Source organism: Python bivittatus, unplaced genomic scaffold, assembly GCF_059951505.1.
Source record: "Python bivittatus isolate LINGU-HERP-01145 unplaced genomic scaffold, Pbiv_v1 ctg000330_np1212, whole genome shotgun sequence".
NCBI classification, from domain to species: Eukaryota; Metazoa; Chordata; class Lepidosauria; order Squamata; family Pythonidae; genus Python; species Python bivittatus.
Genome location: NW_028277058.1, coordinates 41,704,939 through 41,731,162, shown reverse-complemented (window position 1 = coordinate 41,731,162; position 26,224 = coordinate 41,704,939). Strand labels below are relative to the sequence as shown.

Sequence of the window (26,224 nt, the reverse complement as noted above, 5' to 3'; positions counted from 1 at the left end):
GCCTGAGATATTTAAAAAATTATGTTGTCTTTGATACCATTTTCTGATTAAAAATGTGATAGTGATGAGCTGAATCTTAATTTCAGAAGGCCAGTTGCCATCTAGTATAACATCAGTTTTGTGACATGTATGCAACTCTTTGTCTACCTTGTGTGATTGGAAGTTTTCAGTGTTAATTAAAATGCTTTATAAATATTTTCTTGCAATTGTAAACTGGTGGCACAACTATGAATTCACTGAGTAATTATAATGCTATAGTGCTTTTTCCAAGCCAACCTTGTATTAATAGTAGGAATCCTTCTGCTGATGAAACAGTCCCCAATTATCATAGTTTGGGTTTTGTTGTGCATTGACAAGAAATCAGTAAAACAAGGACATAACCAAACCAGCCTAAGTAGCAGCCTTGCTCATTAAAAATGCAGAATTAATCACAGTGGTGGCTGAAAAAAACAGTGCCTTTGTTGGTTTTTCTCTCCTTTTCTAATTGTGGAACAAAATAGTGTACATAAAAGGGTTGGCACTATTATGCAGCACTCAATTATAGAGAGGTGAATGGGTTCCCCAATACACTATTTTATCAAAGGAATAGGCCTATGTTTGCAATACGGTTGCTTTATTACAGGCAACTATCATTAGTTCCATGTGTGAACAGTGACTGTTATGCCCAGAGCAGGCAAGAAAGAAAGACCCTTGAAAATCAGGCAGTGGATTGGGAATTGACCAACTAATGGCAAGCAGAAAGCAGAAACAAACATTCTATAGATAAATTTGAAGGGTTAATGAAAGATTTGGAAGAATGTGTTTTTATTAAGTCTTTCATTCTGTCATGTTTGCCAACAAATAGTACTGAATATATCCTTTTTTATTTGAAAGAAAAAGCAGTCTTGGAAGTTATCCAGTCCTGTGAGGATTAGTCAAGGAGGTTCAAAAGAGTATATTCATATACAGTACATATGTGTCCACTTGGAATACAATTCCGGAAGGTGTTGTTTATTGCTTTGCAAGTTCATGCCTTGCAAGTAAGAACAAGAATGGTTCATGTGATCATTTTTTATTACTCCTCCGTGGGGGGTTAGAAGAGTCATTTAGACTCTGAAGATAGCTTTCAATGCCATGGCCAGATATTTGGAAGGTGCAAACCAACGTGGTATTTTATGAAGTATATAATGTGTATTAGTATATGCAAATCAATGTTTATATCGTAAGTTTTCTTGGCCACCTCCTGGTGACATTACCAGAAGAGCTGGAACAGTCCTACTGAAGCTAGGCCTAATCATTGCAATCTGGAAGCTGCTGCTCTAACAGTTTTTTATTTACTGCGATCCTAAAACATCTATTCTCTGATTTAGATTCACTGTGTTTAATTGCCATGCTCCCAGGTAATTGTATTCTAGGGAATACAACTGCCAGTTTTTCCACCCACATGCTGCGTGGGAATTCTAACAGCTGTAGTTCCAACACATTTAAAGTGCTAGTTTGGGTGGAATTGCCAGGTCAGAGGTGTTCTGCACAGCACCTGATTTCAGATGTGTTTAGTGGAATGTCAAGCCAGAGATTTCTCCATTGTTAGGTTCTAATGCCGAGGTGAGCTTTTTTAAGATGAGGATGACCCAGGAAGGCTGGTACATGGATGTCCTTTTTTGTTGGTTTATAGCATCTATGAAAATATGGAGAAAACATTTTCAGGAGAAGATCAAAATGTAACTGTCCTGACAGCTTTTGCCGTAATCCACAAATATCAAATAAGATTATGAAGAGCTTAAATAAATCTCTGCTAATACTGTTTGATTGGCTTAATCAATAATTAATCATCTTGATAGGAGGCTGTAGTTTGTGGAGTAGATATAATTGGATTAACAGAGAGAGGCCTCGGGAGCTTTTGAAGAGATTAAAATGGCTGTCAATCGTATAATTAAACAGCTGCAAACAAAAGCAACAGGTTTTTTTTAAAAGGGTGTGGGAGAGAGAAAAATCTGACTGCATCTAAATGAATGCTCTAATACTTAAGCTCCACTAGAAGCAGGTTGGGTAGGACAAATCTGTTTTCTTGACTGACTTCTCTCATTCAGTAAAATTAATATGTATACAGTTGTGGTTTTGAACTGAGAAAATGTTGACTATTCTCTAACTGGCAGGTGGGATTTCAGCATAGTAGTGGAGATTAAGTAGAGGCAGCTTTTTATTTACTCATTTTTTATTTAATCAACAGTACATCTATTCTTTGTCCTTATTCCATTAGTGACTGAGTTCTCTTTTTCAGATAGGTCTTAATTGGCTTAGTGGATGTGTGCTGTCTGAATGAAGTTTATTAGGGTTATGCCCTGCTTCCCCCAATCAGCCAGCAGCCCATTTTTGGGGTAGCCCCATTTAGCTTCACATACTTGAAATCTAAGTTCCCTCAAAACTTTAAACCATGCATGTTGGCATTCTCCCCCAGCCCCATTAACTGATAGCATCTAGTGGCTCTGAAGATTTTGAGTTGGTTTTTTTTGTACTCCAGAGACATCCAGGTATCTCATTTTGTTTTAATTTGTAATCCATTGAGTTGCTGAGGTGAGTTAGAAGAAGAAGGTGGCAGTTTCACACTGCACATTTTGCTCTATTTGTATGTATGCATATGTGAGTGTACTAATAACATTCTTTGCCATTTTTAAACTATATGGCAAGACAAAACCTGAATCTTTTTATTTTCACTTATATAGGGACAAAGTTATAACACCCATGGGAGTTCGACCAGATGGCACCATGACACCTTTGGAAGAAATAGTCTGCCAGTATCAAGCCAATGAGCATGAAACTTCAGATTCTGACTAGAATATTGGCTATTTCACATTCCCTCACTCCTCTTCCCTTACTCATGGCATTGCTCATTATCTGAATGTTAAAGCACTGTTGCAACGGTTTTATAAATCAAAATGTTTAAATTATAAATTCTGTGGTGTACTTATTAGCATTTCTAAGATACCAGTTTATATAGCAACAAGAAATAACATTTATTAACTTCAAGCTAACTGTGTTCAATAAGATAAAAAATGTGGTGTAAAATTGAAAAGATTATGATGTTGTTCTTTAGCTTTGAAATCAGCCCTATTAGGAGTCATCCATTAAATATGAAACCAGGAGTTGTTTTAAAGCCCTTCAAGTACAGCTTCTGGTTTAAAAAAAAAAAAATCAGTGTTTTTTGCCTAATTATAATGGGTTTGTACTGCTTTTTTATGTTTTAAAGATACTCTATTTCCTTGTTTTGAGGACTGAAATAGAATATCTAGACTTTAAAATTATGAGAAATCTTTAAAATGATAATTAAACTGTCACTTTAAAGAAACAGCTATCTGTCAGATACCTTTATTATTGGTTATTTACTTATTTATTATTTTGCCCTCTATTTCCATATGTGAAGGATCCTGAATTTTGATGAATCAATCTCTTTTTACCATTAAATTAGATAAATGGGTTCAGTGTTTTTATACAATTAAAGTTGTAGGTTCATATACATCATTACTTTGTCCTCAGATCCAGCTCTGAGAACAGTCTTGTCCCCTATGTTTGTGGAATAGCTGCTGAAATGGCTAGTCCATAAATTCATTATGTAACCACACCAATCCTAGTACAGTCTCCACCCTGTCACCAGTTATAGGCTTGTCAGTGATGGTTAGACACTCTTCAGAAAGCTATATAAAGTGAAAGACTAGGCAAATACTGCATTAAAAATTCCTTTTGAAAAAGGATATAGATAAAATACATTTTACAGTATGAGGAAACAAAAGCAATTTGTCTCGAACTGTGTTAATGTCAGAACAATTTAGCTCTGTAATAAATATGGAAAATATATTGCAGTCTCTCAATAAAACTTTATATACAATGTAAATGCGTAGTTCTAGTGTGTTGTCCCCATCTCCTCAAACAGTATCTCATTAGGGAGTGGTCTTGATTTCACCCTAAATTTAACCAGGTACATCCAAGAGAACGTTCTAGTGAATTGTGCCCTGTCTCCTCTGTTAATGTAGGCTAACTGTATTTTTGGTATCAATCTGTAGTCTTCCATCCTGTTGTCTCTCTAATGAGGGTGAATTTGGTAAAGTTCCTCCAGTAATACAATGGTCCTCCAGTAATATGATGATCTTTCCTATGATTAGAACACTAGTCACAGTTTTTCATGAAAACAACTATGTCTAAACATGATGTCTGTTCTGGTAATACAAATCCATCTACAGAATGTCAAGTTGGATCTACCATTTCTAATCTAGTTTCCTGTTCCCAATTTCAAGGTCTCCAATTGCACAAACTTCCCTCATTCAAGCAAAGAATGCCCCATTCATTACATTTCTAATTTGGCCAAAGTCAGGAACAAAGAGGAAAGGGTTGGGGATGGACCTCTAGGACATGGTTTTGTCCCACGTAAGCTCTGAGTAGCTTCACAGGACTAATTTTAAACTGTGAGTTGTGGATACTGGGCAGTCCAATAATCACTGGAGGTATGTATTTATACTACTGAGAGAAACACACAGTCACTACTATTCAAATGTGTTGGTCCTATGTGAAGTTATGATTGTAGAATCACATCATTGCTGTGATAGCTCAAATTAATAGTAGAGTTGATGTATTTTGTATGTGCAAATTAAACTATTATTTGTCCACTATCTCACTATGAGTGAATGGGGCGTAGCTAGAGATGCTGTCTGAAAGAACTACCTAGAGATAGGTTAGTTAGTTAATTATGTCATTTATACACTACCATAATCTGCATGGTTGCCTGGTAGTTTCCAACCATGAAACAATATTCAAACCAAGGCAATACCATAATATTACTTTAGTACTGATTGTGTGCACTCATTTCCTCTTCTGGAAAAGTTTTTACCACCTACAGAAGTCCATTAGGAGAAGTGATCTAATCTGAGGGGGGCGGTTTCATTACATAGGGGCTACAACAGAAAAACATTGTCATCTGCACCTTGGAAATGGTGAACCTTAACTGATTTTGTCAAGGAGCACACACTGGACAAGTTGATTCCATATGGAGAAGGTGGTGTTGAAGATCCCTGGGAGCCAAATCACAGGTGGTCCAGGAACCAAACAATAGGGTCATGGTGGCTTAAGACACATGTCTCAATTGTCCAAGTCATGTTTCTGAGAATGGTCCATTCCAACCAGCAGTTCTGAATAAACATTGCATGGAGGTTTCTTATACAAATGATCTTTAAATCTAGGAGAGCATCTGGGACTGTTTAGGATGAATCTATGGTTTTTCAGAAAAAGCATAGCTTCCACTGAAACATATTATTACAAATCAATGTTTTCCTCTCATAAATAGAGTGTTTAAAATTACCCAATTTCTGCTAAGTTAGTACTTAAAAAGTTGCAAACTTTCTATTTTCTAGGGATGCATGTTATCTTCATAACATATAATCACCTGTCCTTTTCTTGGCCCACCTACTTCCCTTTCATATCTCTGGGCTCTGACTGAAAATGATTCAGTGTAGGTGACTAAGGCAATGGCATATTCTTAATGGTTGTATAATGCCAGGCTTCTCAGAATTGACTGACGTTTCTTAAAATGCTTTTGGATATTTTGAAATATATCAAAACTACGAAGTGAACTTGAAAGACCCTTTATATTTACAAAAGTGATGGTGCTCTGCCATGTTAACTATTTATGGTAATGAATAATTTAGCTATTAAGTTCACAAAATACAATGAATGCAGCTTAGAAGCAGGGAATGGGAAATAGAGGCTTTTACGGCTGATGTAACCTATGCGAAAGCAAGTATGATTTATTTCTGCTGCATTTATAAAAATACCTACATCTTCCTAGTCTGAAATACAATGCATCATTCATACAATGCAGACCTTAATAGCACGGCAATCTTCCGTTCTACTGCCTAAAATTAAGAGGGTGATCGAGTGTGCTAAAATCTCAAGCAGGAAGGCAAGTAAATAAATAAAGTCAGGGCAGAAACGAGAGAGCAGTTAAAACTACTATAAATCTTTTACTGGAGTAAAAGTGTTCTAACAGCCTAGGACAAAGAACATATAAAACCAGCCTGTAGAAAGCAGTCCGAAGTATAGCTGGCATCACCAAATATGCTTTGGCATCCACAGGGTATGGCCAAACAGTCAAGCAGGCAGCCACAACGGTGCAATCAAAGCTCCCAGCCATCATCTTGCCTTTTTTGACCACTCCCTGCAGATGCTCCTGAAGGTACTGGAAGTCTTAGGTAGCTGGACCTCAAGGCAGGTAAGGTTCAAAAGCAGAGGACCACGATATTGAATTGTGCTCAGAAAAATACATTCTGTTCTCCTCTGCTCTCGCAGTCTCTCATGTAGCAATTGATTGAGAAATTTTAATGGATTGGTCTGGTGTAATACATCCATGTGTTCTTTAGTTTGAAGACTAGAGAAAATGTAGAGTTTTAGGAATTAGCCTTAAAAATGACATGTAAGGAACAACATCTCAGTCGTGCATACTGAATACATTGCTGTTCCCCCTTTGCTGGTGTGTGTCCTCACAGTTTGGACTGTTGCCTTAGTACAACAGGGATGTACAACCTGTGCCTTCTGCCCAACTTTTGGGTAAAGTGCTCCAAATGTTGTTTGTAATGAGACAGAAGCAGCAAATTCATACATTCCTTCGGAGAGATCATATTGAACTAATGGACAAAGGCAGAATTGAGAGACTGGAATACCGTATTTTGCAGGGTGACTATGTTTTCTTACGTAAAGTTTTCTTCTTGCTTTTTAATCTTATGAAGCTGCTTGGAGCCTTTCTGAGGTTGGGCATCTTAGAAATTTGATAAAGAAATCATCCCTCCATCCATCTATTCTCCCTTTAAGGGTTTAAACTCTAGGATTCTCCCTCTTGCTTTTCCAAATTCATGGAAACTTGTTGAGTAACTTGGTGGCCTTGGATGATTGAGGTATGTTTACAAAAGGGCCATCTCTAGATTGAGAATCCCTGCAACCTGTCTTCCCCGCCTTGGCCCTTACCCATGGCATGCTCTCAATATTGCAAAAATATCCCCTAGACCAGTGTTTCTCAACCTTAGCAACTTTAAGCTGTGTGGACATCAACTCCCAGAATTCCCCAGCCAGCTTTGCTGGCTGGGGAATTCTGGGAGTTGAAGTCCACACAGCTTAAAGTTGCTAAGGTTGAGAAACACTGTCCTAGACCAAAGAACAGTTTGGGAATTCTTTAGCTAAGGCTCTACAAATTTCCATCTGATGAAAGGGGACTAAAATTATGGGATTAATTGATGAGGCAGGTGATGAATAATTCTGTTATATCAGCATCAGAGATCTGGGTTTGGTGTGGCGAGAACCCTGATTCTAATAGGCAGATTTAATGGTCCTTGTCATTACATTATTTTAAAACTGTAGATTTTTCAAGTTATTACCAAAAATTGTAAAAAAAACAAAACACCCTTTAAAATAGTATTTTACATTTTAATGTGTAATTGGTATTATCAAAATACTGAAATACAAAAGAGAAAACATCTATATTAAATAATAATAATGCAATAAAAAGAAAAAAAACTAAACTAGGCCCACTGATTTTCTAAAATTGGATACTCCAATTCTTTTTTCCACAGTTCAAATACATAGCTAATACTAACTTTCCTTTTATTTTACTTACTTATAAAACTGAATTGTTTGTTTCTGTTCAAGCACAGCATCTCTTGAAGCAGATAAATTTGCAGGAACCTCAGAAAAGTATAGATAATACATGTTTCAGTTGTACATATTGCCAAGCATATGTTGAAGGCAAACTAAACTTAAAATACAATCTTTCAAAACCTTTAGAACACTCATTCAAAATCAACTGATTTAAAGTATTAATCTCTTGTTTAGCCAAAGCATTCCAACAGAAAATCTTGGGGAGAAAAAATGGTAATATTGTACATTTTTTCATGTACATTGTACATTTGCCACGATCCTTTCTTGGCAGGAATAAGAAAATGTAATTTCGCCAATGATGCACTGAAACTAGAATTTTTTAATTTTGAAATTCTTTTGTTCCTTATCATTACCACTTTTATCACATATAAAGTTCATGTAACTTGCCAAGAATTGTTATAATGTATTCTATTTAGTTACAGCTGAATTACCATTTTGCGGTGCCTGGAGGCTGTAGGGACCCGGATGGGGGACAACAGGTTTCAACTGAACCCTGGTAAGACGGAGTGGCTGTGGATACGGGGAGCCTCAAGATCTAGGAGCTTATCATCTCTGGTTCTAGGTGGGGTTGCACTACCCCAGACAGACCCAGTGCGTAATCTGGGGGTCCTCCTAGACTCACGACTCCTGCTTAAAGAGCAGGTGGCAGTCATGGCTAGGAGGCCCTTTGCGCAGCTTCATGTTGTGCGTCAGTTACGCCCCTTCCGGGATCAGGAGGCCCTCCGCATGGTCACTCATGTCCCGGTCACCTCCCATTTGGATTACTGTAATGTGCTCTACGTGGGGCTACCTTGAAGACTATTCGGAAGCTACAGCTGGCACAAAATGCAGTGGCGTGGATAATCTTGAATGCTACTATCAGATCATAAAACACCTCTGTTACGTGAGCTGCATTAGTTGCCAGTTTGCTTCCAGATCAAATTCAAGGTGTTGGTTACCACCTTTAAAGCCCTTCATGGCACAGGACCAGGTTATCTGAGAAGCCATCTCACCCCCGTTACATCTGCCTGCCCCACTCAGTCCGGCAGAAGGGGCATGTTATGGATCCCACCAGTCAAGGAATTTCAGCTGGTGGGGTCTAGGAAGAGGGCCTTTTCTGCTGTGGCCCCTACCCTGTGGAACAGCTTGCCAGCTTACAGGCTGCCCCCACTCTCCTGGCCTTCCGAAAAGGAGTTAAAACACGGCTATGCCAGATGGCCTGGGGGCCTGATGGGGGCTCACATTGCTGGAACTGGCTCATGAGATGATTGATACTGTTTCCCCCATCTTGAGTTGCATATTGCTTTTATAGATTTGTTATTTGTGTTTTAATCCTGGGGTATTTATATTTTTATTGTTTTTATTGTCTTGGTTTTTAATTGTAAACCGCTCAGAGTCACCCTCTGGGAGAGATGGGTGGCATATAAATAATAAATACTAATAAATAAATAAATAAAATTATCTTTTTTAATTACTACCATGAGCTACATAATTGAAACAGGTCTTTTTATAAAAGTAGAAAGTATCATATTAATCCATCATTTACACTGTATTTGAAGAGAGCAAAATAAATTGCAGTATATATCAAATACTAAATAAGAATTCCAAATAGCTAATGAAATCCTGAATTTTAATAAGATGTGCTGGGAAAAGACTGTTGTACCACTCAAAACCATGAAAAATAGGTTAAATAAATACTCAGGTCAGGCCTTTTTCATATGTACCTGCATCAAAAATGGTTCTTAAGCATTTAATCAATATTCATTAAAATAGGATATACAGGTAGTCCTTGCTTAACAACCATTTGTTTAATGATTGTTCGAAGTTATGATGGTACTAAAAATAGTAACTAACGACCGGTCCTCACACTTACTACTGTCGCAGCACTCCCGGGGTCATGTGATCGTGATCTGGGTGCTTGGCAATCAGCTTGTACTTATGACGGTTGCAATGTCCCGGGGTCACATGATCGCCATTTGCAACCTTCCCAGCCAGCTTCTGGCAAACAAAATCAATGGGGAACCACACGATTCACTTAACAACTGTGTGATTTGCTTAATGATCATGTGGTTCATTTAATGACCACAGTGATTCCCTTAATGACCGCTGCAAAAAATGTTGTAAAATTGGGTGTGGTCTTGTGATGCCTCGCTTAACAACTGCCCCACTTAACAATGAATTTTCTGGTCCTTATTGTGGTCCTTACTCGAGGACTACCTGTATGATAAAAGTATTTTGTGCTAGATTTGAAATTCTTGTACCAACGAATATTTTACAATCAGTAACTCTATCTGAATCTGTTGAGACAGCTGAGCAACAGATTATATGTTAATAATAAAGCAATACAAACTCAGTCTTATATGCATCTCTGATTAAGAATTACTAGTCCTTTATTCATGCATTACTCACGTGAAAGGCTTTATCATGCTCTGTGTTATTTCTCCAATGTGGCACAGAGAATTGGGTGAGGTTGTTTGCAAAGGAATTCAGTGTCTGATCAGCTCTTCCCATGTAGAGGTTCTGCATGACCAGAATACAAGTTGCAAGGGCATCTTGATCACATGGTGTATGTACACTTGAACTCCTGACATTCAAGTTCCTTCTAAACACTACCTCACGAAACAAAACTATGAAAACACATACATGAGAAGAAAGAAATAGCTTTCCCCTGTAAGGACAAATAAATCTCAGTTTGGATTTTTTTAAAAAATTGTTTATTTGGTTTTGGTTTTGGTTTCCCAGTTTCTTATTCTAATTTTGTTTCAGTCAAATTTGGTTCATTCCATGTACACATCAGTTTGCAACTTTCACATAGATTTCTCCTATAAGCACAGTTTGCAAGGAATTTTCCTCAATATAAAGCATTTCTATAAGCTATTTTTAATAACATACAATTGTTCACTCCCTGACATACAACTTCTTGTATGCATTTTTTAAATTGGAGAATTAAATCAAATTTGTTATGTATGAATTTTGAAAGGTAATAGTTTACTTGCATATTGATTCACAATCATGAGATTAGGTAATTTGGCAGTATAATTCGAACAAAATAAATTTCTCTTCTTCCTTATCCACCATATAAATTGCTAGATTTTATGTGCCTGAATCCAACTTAAATTTGGATCCAATCTATAGTTGTCAAATAATAGATTACCATGAACAATAACTGCAGGGTATAAATGCCAAATTGCATTCTGTGGCATCCAAACATTCATTTGTTTGCATTTATCGCCATGCGCGTTGCACCATCGGTACATCCAGCTAAGTCAGAGGTAAAAGCTATAATTTATGTACTTACAAAAAACTCCCACTGAATATAACATGACTTACTTCTGAACAAACATACATAGGACTGTGCTGTTAACTTAATAAGTGAATTCAGTCCCCTAGTAAGGAGCTTTATCATGAACGGTGACAATGTAGTAACCTAACAACATTTTAATAACTCATCCCTAAAACAGAAATATAAGTACTTGACTTTACCAAGGATGTTGACTGGTCCTCATCAACAGGGACAGTTGGGTATATCCTTTAAGACAAGATTTGCAGACATCTTTAAACAGCCATTGGTACTTTGTTTAATCTCCAGGAACAGGCTGTGGCAAAGAATGAAATAATCCTCCATTATCAGAAAAACATCATGATAATTCTAGAATAAAAGTCTAGTGTTCTACACAGTACTCTTATACTAGAGAAATCGTCATCGGTAAAGGAGTTAGGCAGGGCTGTGTCCTGGCTTTTATAGTCTTTCAGTTTATATAATTTGGGACATCAGCTCCCCAAAGCTGGCAAACAAACAGATTTCAACCCTTCTATATCCAAACAATGTAGACACTGAGAAAGAACCAAGTTGCTGAGTTCTGCAGAGAGGAAGTTTTACAGATTAATTATGATCAGATCAAGATTATGGTTTTTGCAAAGTCCCCTAAAATCCACAGATGGAAACTAAACAGACATGAACCGGAACAGGTCCAATTATTCATATATTTGGGAATAGTTTTCCATGCTACAGGGAGCCAGAATGCAACCTAGAGCGTGCACAGAGATAATACAGTACCAATAGAGGCGAATATGTGTAGCTCAGGGTTGAACTGTGGAGTCCTTGGGGTTCTCTGAGCTTGGTTCTTTTCTTACAAACGTTTCATTACCCGGCTAGGTAACATCTTCAGTGCTAAAATGGGATGGGGTTTGCTCTCTATTTATGTGCTGTGGCCTGCCTTGCCAGTGTTGATGGGGGTGGGGGTTTGTTTTGCTCCTCTGGTAGTTCCTTGATTAGCATCTGTTTATTGCTTGTGTGCAATCTAACTTGAAAGGTTACCACCAGGCACACAATCAAGCAGTAAGCATATGCTAATGTTACCAGAGGAGCAAAACAACCCCCCCACCCCCACCAGCACTGGCAAGGCAGGCCACAGCATATAAATAGAGAGCAAACCCCATCCCATTTTAGCACTGAAGATGTTACCTAGCCAGGTAATGAAATGTTTGCAAGAAAAGAACCAAGCTCAGAGAGCCCCAAGGACTCCACTGATAATACAGTATTGGTCTGTTCAAGCCTTTTATAGATCTTGAGGAACATTATATATCCCAGCAGCAATTAAATTATTTATCACTGATGCCCAAGCACAATTTCTGAATGATGTACAGATAGGACTGTATAAAAATATCTCATTGATGGAGTCCCTACCATTTAAATTCCTGAGAAATATCTTTCAGGTATCATAATGTGTCTCAAATGTTACTTTATGGCTGGAAACTGGTGTAAATAACATTGAAACTATGTTATGCTTTCACTCACTGAATTATTGGCTAAACACTGTTTTCTACTCCATTAGACTGGCCTCTCTAATTTTCTTTTATAATTTTGCTAGCAAATGGAAAAGCTCCATTCTACATAAGCTGAATTACTGGGATTATTTGCAAGATGCTATTAGCCTTAGGCACTGATCAAACTAAGGCAAAGAATAATAGATACAGAGAATCAGGAAGATCAATCTTGTGTGCTAGTAGAGGTCTACTGAGGTGCTCAGCCCTTCAATCCCAGCCCAGCCAGATATCTGAGACAAATTGAAATATCTAAATATAGACCAGCTATGATACTAGTACAATTTAATGTTCTGTCTTGGAAGGGAATTACAAGAAAGTTCCTTATAATAAATGGCTTTTCCCATGTAGAACATATAAGGTTCAGGCCACTTACTTTTTTCCATCACTATCCCTTTTACGTGGATGTTTGCGCACACTCTTTAGCACAAGTATTAGCAAATTGTCCAGGTGCCAAGACTCTCTTTGGTATTTACTATTTGATAGACATTATACAGGTAGTCGTCATTTAGCAACCACAACTGGGACTCGCAACTCAGTCATTAAGCAAAGCGGTCACTAAGTGAAACTGCAACTGTGCTTATGATCTTACTTCAGCTTCCCTTTGCTTTACAGACCTGCAAAGATAGTAAATGTGAGGATTAGTTGTAAAGTTAATTTTTCACCATAGTCATAACTGCACATGGTTGCTAAACAAGGCAGTCGCTAAATGAGGACTACCTGTACAGTCTTCCTTGCATGTCTCTACATACTATTACATTGTAGATATTGAAAGGAGATACTTGCTTAATTGTCTGTGAGAGTATAGAATCTGTGCTGTAGTATTTTATACCAACTAGATGGTGTATTTTTTGAATATTATCATTTATGTATTATATTTTATTGCCCCTTGGTACAAATGTTAGTTTTTGTACACCAGGATAACTGATTCTTTGTTTTTTTACTTCTGTAAGTTAATAGGTTTTTAGAGGCTCAGTTATGTGGGTTTATTGATTTTATAGATTTAATGTTCATATTGTTATATTTTATTTACTTTATTTGCATTGGTGTAGATGATTTTTTGTACTTACTGTATTTTATTTTACTATATGTTGGTCACTGATCAAAATAAAGTCTCTCTCTCTTTCTTCTTTCATGCAAGATTTGCAGAGGTCTTTAAGTAGCAAGTAGCACTTTGTTTTTCAAAACAGAAATGCTCGTTTGTTTTTATTAGCACTTAACCATCTTTTCGAGTTGTAGCATGCACCTAAGATGGAATCATCATGAGTCAACAAACTCGCATCATCTTGGACATGCAACCCACTATTATATGGTTTATACCCATTAGCATATTAACAAATAAAGTGGCTTTCTTTTTCTTTTTTAAAAGAACGAATATCTGAGCTTTTCTCAGGCTGAGAACTCTTCCAGACTTTTTTTTCCCTCCTTGATAATGGCCAAGTGACCCATATTTAAAAAGCATTTACAATAAAATTATAGCTCTTGCTTTTGTATTCCCGGCTTTCCCAGTAGAAAGCTGAGATGTTTTAAAATTGTCACTTTTTGATGGAGGTAATGGCTGTAATATATTTAGTCCCTTTCTCTGGTTGTGCTTCAAATGGTTGTGCTAATAAAGGGCACAGCTGTAGATTCTTTATGACCTGCTTTTGGGAGGGGGGATGGAGGGGGCAGCCCAGATTGACTGTGTGTGTCAACAAATGCAGCTGGGAAAAAAAAGAAGCCCCTCGAAGGCCTCTGCAACTTAAAAGTCCAAGATAAATGATGTTCCCTTTTTTTTTTTTTTTAAAGGAACAGGAAAATGGAGGGTGGAATTCAATAAAAGGCAGGCTGAAAAAAAGAATTGTTTAAAACTAAAGCTTTCCTCCCCTTCCAGACAGCTTAGAAGAGAAATGAGCAAAACTGAGCAGAGACAAGAGGGGAGCAGTTGAGAAAGAAAACAAAGGCCTATCCTGGAAAATATATTGCACTACCAAATTATCTGGAGTGCATTATCACTGGGGGTTGGAGAGAATGTAGTTTAAATTGAGATGCAATGGCCAGCTTTTTGCATCCTTTCTCTCTCGGCAGGGAAGGAATAGTAGGTGGCTTTGTTTATTTTGGTAGCGAGGTCAAAAAGAATCAATACTTTGGAGCACGGAGGAAAATATGGTGTCACCACCCTGCTGGGCAAGTGGCTTCAGAACAGAGATTCAAACCTTAAAATATGAATTCCGAGAGAGAGAGAGCAGGATAAGCAATTAAGAAGACTTTATTCCTGAAAGAATGGAAAACACAGAATGGAAGTCAACTTCGCATTGCTGCGTGTCTGCCTGCCTGCCCACCGTCCCTCTTAAACATGCCCATCTCCTATCATGTTCCTAACCTAAGAACTCAAATCTCAGTCTCTTTCAGTCTCGGTTCCCAATTGCCTCACTTTACTAAGAACAAAAATCCCAATTGCCATCTCTCACCTCGGCTTTCTAAGGCAGAGGCACTTTTACTTCTCAGTTCCTCAGATTTCCAAAAAAGAGGACACTATAATAGTCGATCCAGATTTAAATGGGGGCTTTGCAATCTACTCAACCAGGCCCTTATCACCTGCTTTCTGCTGTGCTCCATTACGATTTTGCCAAGTGCTGTATCTAGTTGGGTGAGATCCAAAACTGTATTTTTAAACTATTTGTCTTCTTTTTCCAACAGTTTACCTGACAAGGAGCCAGTTATCCATCTGCTTCGCCAGAATCAAACAACATGGCACCATTCACATGTGTCAAAACTGTACCTGTCATGGTATGTTGCCACTGTTGACTGAGACTTAGAGAACTTGTAGTCCAGGTCCTCTAACCCTGGCGTAGCAGTCTCTACAGCATGTTCTAGGACAGCTTTCAGGTTGACCAGATCTGTTGAACTACAAATTCCATCAATCCCAGTCAGTGTAGCTGACTGAAACAGGAGATGGGCTGGCTTCTTTTCCTTGCTTGAACTAACAGTACCTTTTACAGTACAACGGACATCCCTTTTATTGCATTTGCATTGCAGGGGAAAATGGTACTTTTGTCTTTACAAATAGTACAATAAATACAAATTCTCAAGAGGGTAGACTGCTTTTAGTCCTGTGCATGCTAATTGTACATGCAGCTAATATACAAAAAGGCCTAGAATGAATATTGGTTTTGTAGTCAAGTCACTGTGTAGGAATGCTTGCCTGCTGTCATTTTCTGCTGGGACTCCTCTGATTGGCTTCCAAGAGAGCCTTCTATTTGCTAGCACACAATCTGAATTGTTCCTGAGACCTTCAGCTCTTGCTCCATTCACATGTGCTAATATTTCATATATCCCAGACTATTATTACTGTGTTCAGGATCAGTTCTTCAGAACTGAATAATCTACGCTGGGGAATTCTAGTCTTAATCCACATGGTTACTCTTCTTTTATCACACTTACACACCTATCACACTTATCAGCTGAGGGTATATTTGCTGCCATCTAGTGGCCACCCTGATGTTTGCAGCCCAGGTGTGGTAGCTCTAATAGAATTAAGGAAGCAAACTATGTGTAAAACTTAAATTTTAAGAACTTGCTCTCTTTTTACTTCTCCTTCCACCATTACTTGGGACATTTTCAACATGCTCAGTAACAAAACTGAAATCCAATCTCAACCTTTCGGATATCAGTGATGGACTTAGTTACAATAAATGTGTTTTCAATATGACAACAAGATAGTAATGGATATTCTTCCACGCATTCCAAGCTAATGACAACCAATTTCATTAGTTGCTGCCTGAAATCTCTAGCGCTATTACCGTTTTGCTAATACACATAGGCTAGACTTACAAAGCAGTTACACCAGTATAGTTGGAATTTACAACTGAAGCCAGAATTTATTGTTGAGCAATAGAGCACTTAAGATAGACATACTCTTGCGTCACAAGTGTTGCAGGGCTGCTTAAGCCCAGAATCTAATGCAAGTGAACTCACCCTACTTTCAGAATGGCACACAATTCTCATAAAACTATTTTTCCTCTATGGAGTTTCAGATGTGAATGTGCTTCAGTAATACTGTACTGTTTGTATGCACTCCCCTACCAATAGGCAAAATAAGACAGGCTACTTTTATTTTAATATTAATTTCTTTGAAGAAATTTTTTACAGAGTAAAAACAATAGAAATTTAAAGAAGAAAAAGAAAAGTGATAAATAAGTAAAAAATACAAAAGAGAGAAAAAGAAAAGAAAAAAGATATAAAGAAGCAACTTCTGATCTTTACAGCAGTTATAAATGGATTTATATTTTACCCTCTCGTAGCTCCCTTCTTTCCATATTCTACCCTTTCTAATCATCAAACCCATAAATCACAAGTTCATTTTTTCCCATTTTCAGCAAAAAGTCCATAAAGGGTTTCCAGTCACTGACAAAGGCAATTGTTATCTTTTCTATCCAACTATCTGGTATTCTTCCATTCTGTAAGATAGAATTCATCATGTTTTGCAGGGGTTATAATAGTTCATCCCCAAAATGTTTATAATAGGAAGCTGGTAGGCCATCTGATCCAGGCACTTCCCCTATTTTAGTCTTTTTTATAGCTTCACAAATTTCCCTTATTGTTATAGGTCCATACATTATCTGTTTCTCTGTATCAGTAATCTTTGGTAAATTTTGTTTCTTTAAATATTCATCAACCTCCTCTGGGGAAATTTCTAAAATAAGGCAGGCTGCTTTAAGAAGTAAAACGGAGTGTGACTAAAACAGTACATAAACAATTTAATTAAATATAATGCTGTTGATTATGAGGGAAAGGTTAGGGTTTCCTCCTACCCTTTCTTTAATTATTAAAATGTGGGGCCAGACTTGTTAGAGAGGCAGCCAATAACAAATAAGCTGGAAAACCTAAATTGAAATGGGTAACCCTTTAATAAGCTCACTGGCTGCTTTGTGAGTGCTTATGACCAGTCTCATTTTTCTATCTAAAAGGAGCATTGCAAAGATAAATAAGGATGGTTAAGTTCACTAAAGCTGCCATCCTATGCTCTCTGCAAAACTGCCAGCGCTCATAGACTTTTTTTGGAACTCTCCTTTCACGTGAGGAAGAAGGATATTCTTGGACAGGAAAATCAGAAGCCTTCTTCATAAGGCTGCAGGAAGTTCTACAACTGTTGGCTGTCCAATATGGGAACTCGAGTGTCGAAACAAAGAGGAGGTATTCCATAAGTTCTCCCTAGATGTGGCAGAAAAGGCCTCCAACTTGCAAATGAAGCCCATAGAGCTGGAAGCTCAGCAGCAAAACCACCAGTGCCCTCCTCCCAACTGTACCATTTAGAGGCCTCACCCTTTGGAAGATGAGGAGTCAGCCATTTAATAGGCTCCTGGGCCTCACAAGGAAGTCATCAATGGGCTTAGCTGCAATAGAGAGCAGCAATGTCAAGAAAGAAGGCAAAAGAGGAAGGAAGAACAGCAAAATAAGAACAACAACCTGCAAAGGGAAGTTTAATGGCACTTTCTATTCCAACACATCTGGAAGGATGGGTTGGGGCAACTATATCCAAGCAGAAGTAGACCTGATATCAATGCCTTATTGTTATTTATGCTTCTGCCTTCTTTGCCAAATCGCCTTGGGTTTGGTTCTGTTGAAATCAACAGGCTGCTTTTTAGAAGCTCCTCAAACGGACACTCCTCCCCTTTTCATTTTGAAAGGTCAGGCTGAGAGTTGGCAGTTGTATAGGAACTGTCCTCTGTATAGAAAGTCTTAACTAGCCAGGCAGAGACTTAACCCTGCTGTTGAAAAACTAACATTGTCACTAGGATATGATGAAACCATGGTGAAGAACTAGGAACAGCCCGACCACGGCAGAGTGAGCAGTTGGAATCTGCCTGGTACATATTTGTTTGCCCGATTCAAAATGTGGAGAACGATTGTTGAGATGATGTAGACAAATTGACTCAAATTAGTTTAGGATGGGCTGAGCAGAGTTTAAACATGTTGAGTCCAGACACATAGCAACACTCCACAGCAGTTTTGGAAAGGAATATATATGAATAGCTAATTTAATGGGGTTGGGGCAGGGGGGATGGGGAAGGAATAATAAAATCATTGGGAATCCAACAAGGGCTACACTTACTTTTTTATTTATAATGACAATTAAGTCTGGGTTTTAAAATATTATCTCTATTAGGACACCCTAATCCAGCAGTAAATTTATAGGCATACTTGTATGCATTAACAGTTTTGCATGCCTTTCATCTTTGAAGCATTATTTAATGGCAAAAACAAATCCCCAAGAACTGATGCGCTATGCTCCCCTGAAAAAAGATTAAAAGGATTTTGAGACTCTTTTTCCTCCCTGTTTTCAGTCAAATTGTCCTAAATCCTGCAGCACAATAAGTTAGCGCCCTATGCAAACAGCAGGCCACCAGGAGTGAGGATCTGATTGAATGTACAGTAATCTAATTAGACCAGGCCTTCAGTTCACAGCCTGATTCAGGATACAGGCTTCTTCCTTCCAGTAAGGATTTTACTTTAAAAAAAAAAAAAAAAACTTTGAAGAGTTGAATAGAAGTGAGGAAAAGAGTTTTGAAAAAAAAGTATCTTTGTGAATGGGTACTGTCCAATATAAATGAGTTGAGACTAATCTCATTCCATTGTTTCCACAAGTAATGTTTGTTAAACTGTGCTATAATGTATCAGAATCCATATTACCCTTTTGTTCTATTTAGAAAACACCATATTTTAGTTAATGCAGTCCTACACTTTCCAGGAAATTAATTAATATTAATTAACAACAGATAAAAAGTAAGCAATCTACCAAAATCAGTGGATTTGGAATGCGCATAACTTTCCTTTGGACTTTAAAATATTTAAGTCTGAATAGGCAAATTAATAACAACACTGAAATTATTTAACTGGTTCAACATAGAAAAAAACTTGTCCTAAATATCCTTTCTCTTCCTCCCAAGCAATAAAATAATTTATGATTTAAATGTGTAGAAGAATTTTCTAAGCATTCATGCACCTGAGCAAATCTTCCTTCTTCAGAATGATAGTCTGGGATTCAGAAGGCTGCTTGCACTGGGGAAAGGGCTACAGCATTCCTGCTGCAGCTCAGCAAATCCTTGTATTTCCATCCTACCATAAGAGGCTTTTGGAGGAGGCAAAGTGGGGCAGGGTTCCTGAGGATTTAGGAAAAACTGTATATCCATTCATCCAGTACCTTAAGTAGAACAACATGTTTCACAATCTTTGCCACTGCACATTTATTCAAAAATTCAACGGATCTTCAGTCCGAGATATGTGATTACAGAAATAATAATGCAGGAGAAAATTGACATTAAGTTAGTGTCTTTAATGGACTTAAGCACATTTATCTTCCAGTAAATACAGTTTGAAGGGATCTTGGAGGTCATTTAGTCCAACCCCCTGCCCCGAGGAGGAATCCCCAGACCATGCCTGACAAATGGCTCTCTGACTTTTGCTTGAAAATCACCAATGATAGAGCACTCACAGCTCCAGGAGGCAGGCTGTTCAATAGCTCTCACGGCCAGGAAATTCATTATTTCAAGTTTGGGTCTTTTGTAAATTTTCCACTCAATGGTTATTGTGCTACCCTCAGGTACTATGGAGAATAAGGCACTTCTCTTCCATCTGACAGTCCTTCAACTACTGAAAGACTCCTATTATGTCTGCTCTTAGTCTTCTCTTTTTTAAAGCTAAACTTACCTAGTTCTTTGAACTATTCTTCGTGGCATTCAGCCTCCAAGCCCTTTGTCATCTCTGTTGCTCTTCTCTACACTCTTTCCAGCTCCTTCTTGCATTGTGGCAACCAAAACCAGACATGGTATTCCAGGTGCAGTCTCATCAGTGCAGCATAGAGCAAAACTACAGGAAGTCCTTGGGTTACGACAGCAATTAGGACCAGGATTGCTGTCACCAAGCAATGTGGTCATAAAGCAGGACATCACATGACTGCATCACTTAGCGACAGCAATCCCGTACATCCTGGATGCCATTGTAAACCCAAGACGTGCAGGCCATTAAGTGGGAAGCGGTAGGAATCCTAGGTAAGGAGTATGGGGCTGCCGCAGGGAGGTGGGGGGTGCTGTGGGGGGCCTGGTGCAGGCTGTGTGTGAGTGCAGGAAGGCTGGGGGGTTGGAGGTGTGGCGCAAGCACAGGAAGGCTGGGGAATGGATGACACGGCAGGGAGCAAGGGCAAGAAGGCCAGGGGATGGACAGCATAGCAGGGTGGAAGCGCAGGAAGGCCAAAGGGTGGACAGCACAGTACGATGTGAGCACAGGAAGGCCAGGGGATGGATGGAACAATGCAGTGCAAGCACAGGAAGGCCCGGGGGACTTACCAGAGCGACTTGTGACCTTCCCTGCTGGCTTCCCCATTGACTTTCCTTGTGGGAAACCAGGAGGAAAGGTTGCAAATGGCAATCACATGACCACGGGACACTGCAACTGTCATAAGTGCAAGCAGTTGCCAAGTGCCCAAATTTCGATCATGTGACCGCAGGGGCACTGCAACAGCCAGAACGTCAAGGACCAGTTATAAGTACCACTTGTTCGGTGCCGTCGCAACTTTGAACAGTCACTGAATGAGCGGTCGTTAACCAAGGACTACCTGTATAACTTCCCATGATTTCAACATTATACCTTTATTGATGCACCCTGAGGTTGCATTGGCTCTTTTGGCAGCTGCAGCACACTGCTAGCCCATGCTTAATCTGCCCTCTACCAGGATACCTGCATCCTTCTCACAAGTACTACTGCTGAGCCAGCTACCACCTAGCTTGAACCTACACCTCTGATATTTTCTACCTAGGTGCAGAACCCTCCATTTCTCTTTAGTGAATTGCATTTTGTTGGGACAATATTCATATCTCAACATTCTTCTGAGCTTTGAACCTGTCATCTGAACTGTTAGCAATCCCTCTCAGCTTTGTTTCTGGGCATCTCTTCTATCCCCTCATCTAAGTCTCTATAAAAGTGTTGAAGAACACTTGGTCCAGACAGAACCCTAAGGGGCCCCACTGCATAATTCTCTCCACACAGACAAAGATCCATTAAAAACCATGTTCTGGATATGGTTGTTCAACCAATTGCCAATCCATCTGGTAGTGGGACCACACATTACCCATTGTTCCATTTTATCAAGAAGGAGGCTAAGATAACTTTATCAAATGACTTACTGAAGTTTAGATACACTCTATCTACAGTATTCCCTGTAACTACTAAAGTTGTCACTTTGTTAAAAAAAAAAAAACCCATAAGATTTTGGTATGAACAAGCCCATATTGGCTTCTAGTAATCACTTCGCTCCTTTCTAAGTGTTTGCAAACCCACTGCTTGATCTTTTCTAGGATTTTCCCAGGTATTGATGTCAAGTTAATTGGGTTATAATTTCCTGGGTCCATGTTAACCCTTCACCAATCTTTTGGCATTTCCCCTGTATTCCAGAAGTTCTCAAAGATTATATCCAGTAGCTCTGAGATCACATCTGCCTGCTCCTTTAGCACCCTGGGATGTAATCCATCCAGCTCTGATGACCTGAATTCATTCAAATCAGCTACAGGTAGGTGTTCTTTCACTACTTCCTTGCCTATTTTGACTTGCATTTCTTTCTGCCCCCCCATGGGGCAGCTTTTAAAGTAGTTCCAGTTCTAATACTTTCCATGCAAAATCAACATTAACTTGATAGGGTAAATCATTATTGTTATTGATATTATTTAAATTTATTGGCCACCCAACTCCAACAAATAATAGAAACACACACACAGACACACTGTATGTGAGAGCTATGGAACTTGGTTCTCTAAAAAAAATCAACACACGATATTATAAAAGGTAATTTATATTACAAATTATACATCACAAAGACACAATTGTGGAAGTATGATTACCTTTTTTTTCTGTTACAGTCCTTGTGTACTACATTTTCCTCCTAATATCTTATTTTTCCAGATTACATTGCCAAGCTTCCTTGTTTACTGCTATTCCCATTCCAATGTTTGCGTTATAGATTTTATGCAACACCTTGGTTTCAATTTTTATTTTAATAAAACTTAAAAGAGAAAAGTGATTTACCTTTGATCGCATATTATCGGGAGGCTGGGAGGGGCACATCTTCAAGAAGTTACAAAGCTGACCTTTGTATGACTTCGAATGTGCTTTTGCTGCCATCTAGCCACAATACACAGTTATTGTTTTCTCGGGCTTTAAAAGTGTTCATACAGGCTTATGGTAGTTAAAATAAGGAAAAACAGAACAGAATAGCAATAAAACAGCATGGAACAAAACGGAAATAGCAGCAAGGGCAAATTCCTAAAGCAGAGTACCCACGTGTGATAATAATCATTATCAGTGAAGCTACTAGTAGGGTTACTATACTTTTGTAAAAACAAAGAAGTACTGTTGCAGTATGTGCCTCTTATCACATCAGGTCATTTGTCTCTCTGACCCAGGATTGCCTGTCTTGTCTACTCCTGTCTACATTCTGCCCAGCATTCAGGGCCAGATCAAGGCATAGCACCACGGAGCACCATCCCCCAAAAGGGAAACCCTTTTGGTACGTGAGAGAGAAGTACCTCTTCCCTTGCCTAGTAGGAATGAATGAACAAATGAATGAATGAATAAAACAAAATAATATAGCATCTGCAAGATAAGACTTTGGGACATTTGTAAGTTATATGAAAAAATGGCTTCAGGATAAGATGTAAGTGGGGAGATCTTTCAGATTTTTTTGTTTAAGAAGGTGAAGTAAGAGGTATTTTAACCCCATTGCTTTTTAATATATACATTAATTTTCTGATTAAAACTCTTCTAAGAGTCAACATCCATGCACCCAAATTAGCTGATAGATACCTTCAAATCCTACTTTATGCAGATGGTACAGTCCTCTTCTCCTTGTTTTATGTACAGATGGGCTCTAAGAATCCTGGCATCCTACAGTGAAGAGGAACAATTCATTATTAATTATGATAAATCTAAACTTTTAGTATTCTCCAATAAATGGAGTGGATGATTGACTCTCACATACTGGAGCAAGTTCAATATTTTAAATATTTGGGCATAGTCTTTCAGGCTTCTAGGAAAGTAGTAGCTTAGGTTAGTTGTGTCATTTCTACAGCTCAAAAGAATGCATTAGCTATAACCAAATTTTACAGATAACAAGGAGCAAATTACATTCAAGCAGCGATTAAATTTTTTACGACTAAAATAGTTGCTCAACGACTGAACTACTTGGCCCATTTACAAGCATAAAGACATATTAAACCATCCAATCAAGCTTCCTTAGGGTTCTGGTTCTCCAAAATGTCTCCCTAATGCAGTTTTTAGGCTTGAAGCTAATGTCCCAACCATTAAGGCTAAAGCTTGGATCAGGATCCTCACCTCCTGGCTCAGAATCATGTTTGATCCTACAGGGAAAGTTACCTCTGCTGTTGACAGACAGCTACCAATCTCACTGGTATCAAGTTTGCATGGAGGAATTATGTAATCTTGGCCTCTCTCCTGAATACATAGGCCAATTAATGTTTGTGGAAGCCAAATCAATGGTAAAGGAAGGAACTGGGAATATTGATCATCAGAAGGAACTCGCTAGTGTTCCTGAATTTTATCGCCAAATATTAGATTCTCACAAGCCCTGTATTGCAGGCTATTTACACAATCTAACCCTGAGCAAACATAGATGGGCTTTTCTACAACCCATATTAATGCTCTTCCTTCTGCCCTGTTGGTGGGTAGATTTCATGAGGCTCCTTTATTCTCAGAGATTTTGCCTATCTCTTAGGAAATAACTCTTGCCCATGTTTTCCTTAGTGTCACTTATATGATATCCCACTATTGCTTACTTTGCTCTCTCTGCTACTTCCAAATCGAATGTCATATAGACAACTTCTATGCTTGTTATTTTTTATGGAATGTTAACTCTTCACGTAAACTTTAGGTTGCAAAACAACTTTATTGAGCCATACAACTGCACAAAGCTTTGGCTTACATGTGTTGCTCTCTTAATTTGATTACTTTTTTTTTTTTTTTGGTAATGACTTTTCTGAGGCAATCTATTTTATTTCTTATTTGTAATGCTGGTCAAAGACCATAATAAAGATACACTACTACTACTACTACTACTACTAATTACAAAGTTGTCCCCCTCTCCCCCAGCTTTAGAAATGCACAACAATACCCCTAAAAACATTTGGCAAATTGACCCCATGCTGAGAGGCCCGAATAAATGGAATTCAGCTTTTGTTTCCCAGAAAAGTATCTTATGCAATCCCAGTTACACAATGGTACCACTGGTGAAAACTGGATGGTGGCTTTAGCATTCCACCAAGGGTCATTAGGAAATGGGGTTTAGCTACTAAGCAGTTTCTGGCTAGACCCATGCTTTCAGTGATGGAGCATTTTCCTTGATTGGGCAAAGCACAGCCTCCTCAAAGAAATGGTTCTCACTTATCCTCCATATTCTATAAAGCTGAGGAATGCTAGGAGTGTGTGTTCCAGTCTGCTGGCTGGAAACCAAAGCTATCTTGCTCCATTCATTCTCTGCAATGACTTCTGAACATGTGCTGAAATTCAAAAGCTTATTCAAAGAGGAAGTGGGTTGTTTAGCTAGACTTACTGCATGAATTTCATTTGGAAACCTGTGTGCATGACTGTTGTTCTCCCTTGTTTTTCCCCTAGTCCCTTTTCCCCAATAAACTCCTTTTGACTTAATTGGCTTAATAAGGAAAATTTGTCCCTCAAATCTTCTCCACATGTAAGATTGCATAGTTACATAGTTCTTTGTATTTCAGAATTGGCACAAGGTTAATTACATTCTTTGGTTCTAGATTTTAGGCAGGAAGATTTGAAGCACTTTTCTATCTATTTTTCCAAGGGATGAACTCTAGTCAGAGATCCCTGATAGAAGGGCCACAAACTCCATACCTAGTTTAGGGTACACCAAAAGATTCAGCCCAGTTAGCAGCAGTCTGTTCTAAGTATCTTCTGTTAGGAAACTCTTGGAAAAAGAGATCTGCTGGTGGGGTTTTAAATTATCTTCCTGTTTGTACACCATTGTCATTTCATGAAACATTGTCTGTTGCCAAAAAATAACATCAGCCCTGACAATAATGGCTACATCAGTGCTTCTCAACCTCAGCAACTTTAAGATGTGTGGACTTCAATTCCCAAAATTCCCCACTCAGTATGCTGGGTAGGGAATTCTGGGAGTTGAAATCGACACATCTTAAAGTTGCTGAGATTGAGAAACACTGGTCTATATTATGACTATCAGCAACACTCCCTGGTCTTTCCTTCACCTACTTTATCCCTTTAACCTGCACACAAAGCTTATGCTCTTTCACTGAGTTAAACCTTAGCAATAAATTGTCATGTGTAGATTCAGCATAATTGTAATCACATTATATAATTTATTTCTACCGTTCTACAGCAGAAGAGCTGTAGGTTACATTTTACATGCAGAAGGGCTCAGATTCAATTCCTAGCATCCCTATATAAGTCTGAGGAAACAATGCCAATCTTAAAACTGGATAAATACTGCCTGTCAGTATACAGAATTAAATTGCCTAATGTTTCAATTTGGGGTAAGTAAGCTTTCTATCTTCTTGAGCAACAAAAATAGTTCTGCTTCCCCCAGTAAAGCATATTTAATCAAATTAAGCATTGTTTCCAGCACCAAATTAAGCATTGCTTCCAGCACCAAATTAAACATTGTTTCCAACACCAATGGCCAGATACATGTATTCCTATCTTGGTAGCATGGTATCTTCCA

General features: G+C 38.4%; 1 protein-coding gene and 1 long non-coding RNA gene across 15 annotated transcripts in view; one reads left to right on the top strand and one right to left on the bottom strand.

The window, feature by feature from the left end:
- The window catches only part of RIC8B (RIC8 guanine nucleotide exchange factor B), a 36,357-nt gene extending 32,489 nt beyond the window's left edge, over nucleotides 1–3,868 (top strand). Inside the window, exon 10 of the mRNA XM_007432361.4 lies at nucleotides 2,703–3,868. Coding sequence (XP_007432423.1) covers nucleotides 2,703–2,814 — 112 coding nt within the window. The 3' untranslated portion in view covers nucleotides 2,815–3,868. The remainder of the gene's footprint in view (nucleotides 1–2,702) is intronic.
- Nucleotides 1–26,224, bottom strand: part of LOC107326230 (uncharacterized) — a 43,645-nt gene that overhangs the window by 9,035 nt on the left and 8,386 nt on the right. For 3 of the 14 annotated variants that reach the window (XR_015796216.1, XR_015796207.1, XR_015796217.1), the window contains 4 exons: nucleotides 23,308–23,388; nucleotides 11,134–11,246; nucleotides 7,631–10,170; nucleotides 807–1,657 (listed from right to left, as the gene is read on the bottom strand). This is a non-coding gene — a long non-coding RNA (uncharacterized LOC107326230). Of the gene's footprint in view, nucleotides 1–806; nucleotides 1,658–7,630; nucleotides 10,278–11,133; nucleotides 11,247–12,850; nucleotides 13,092–17,778; nucleotides 17,850–19,459; nucleotides 19,658–22,530; nucleotides 22,681–23,307; nucleotides 23,389–26,224 lie in introns of those variants that run through there. The other 11 variants (XR_015796213.1, XR_015796218.1, XR_015796210.1 and 8 more) reach the window with 10 other exon arrangements.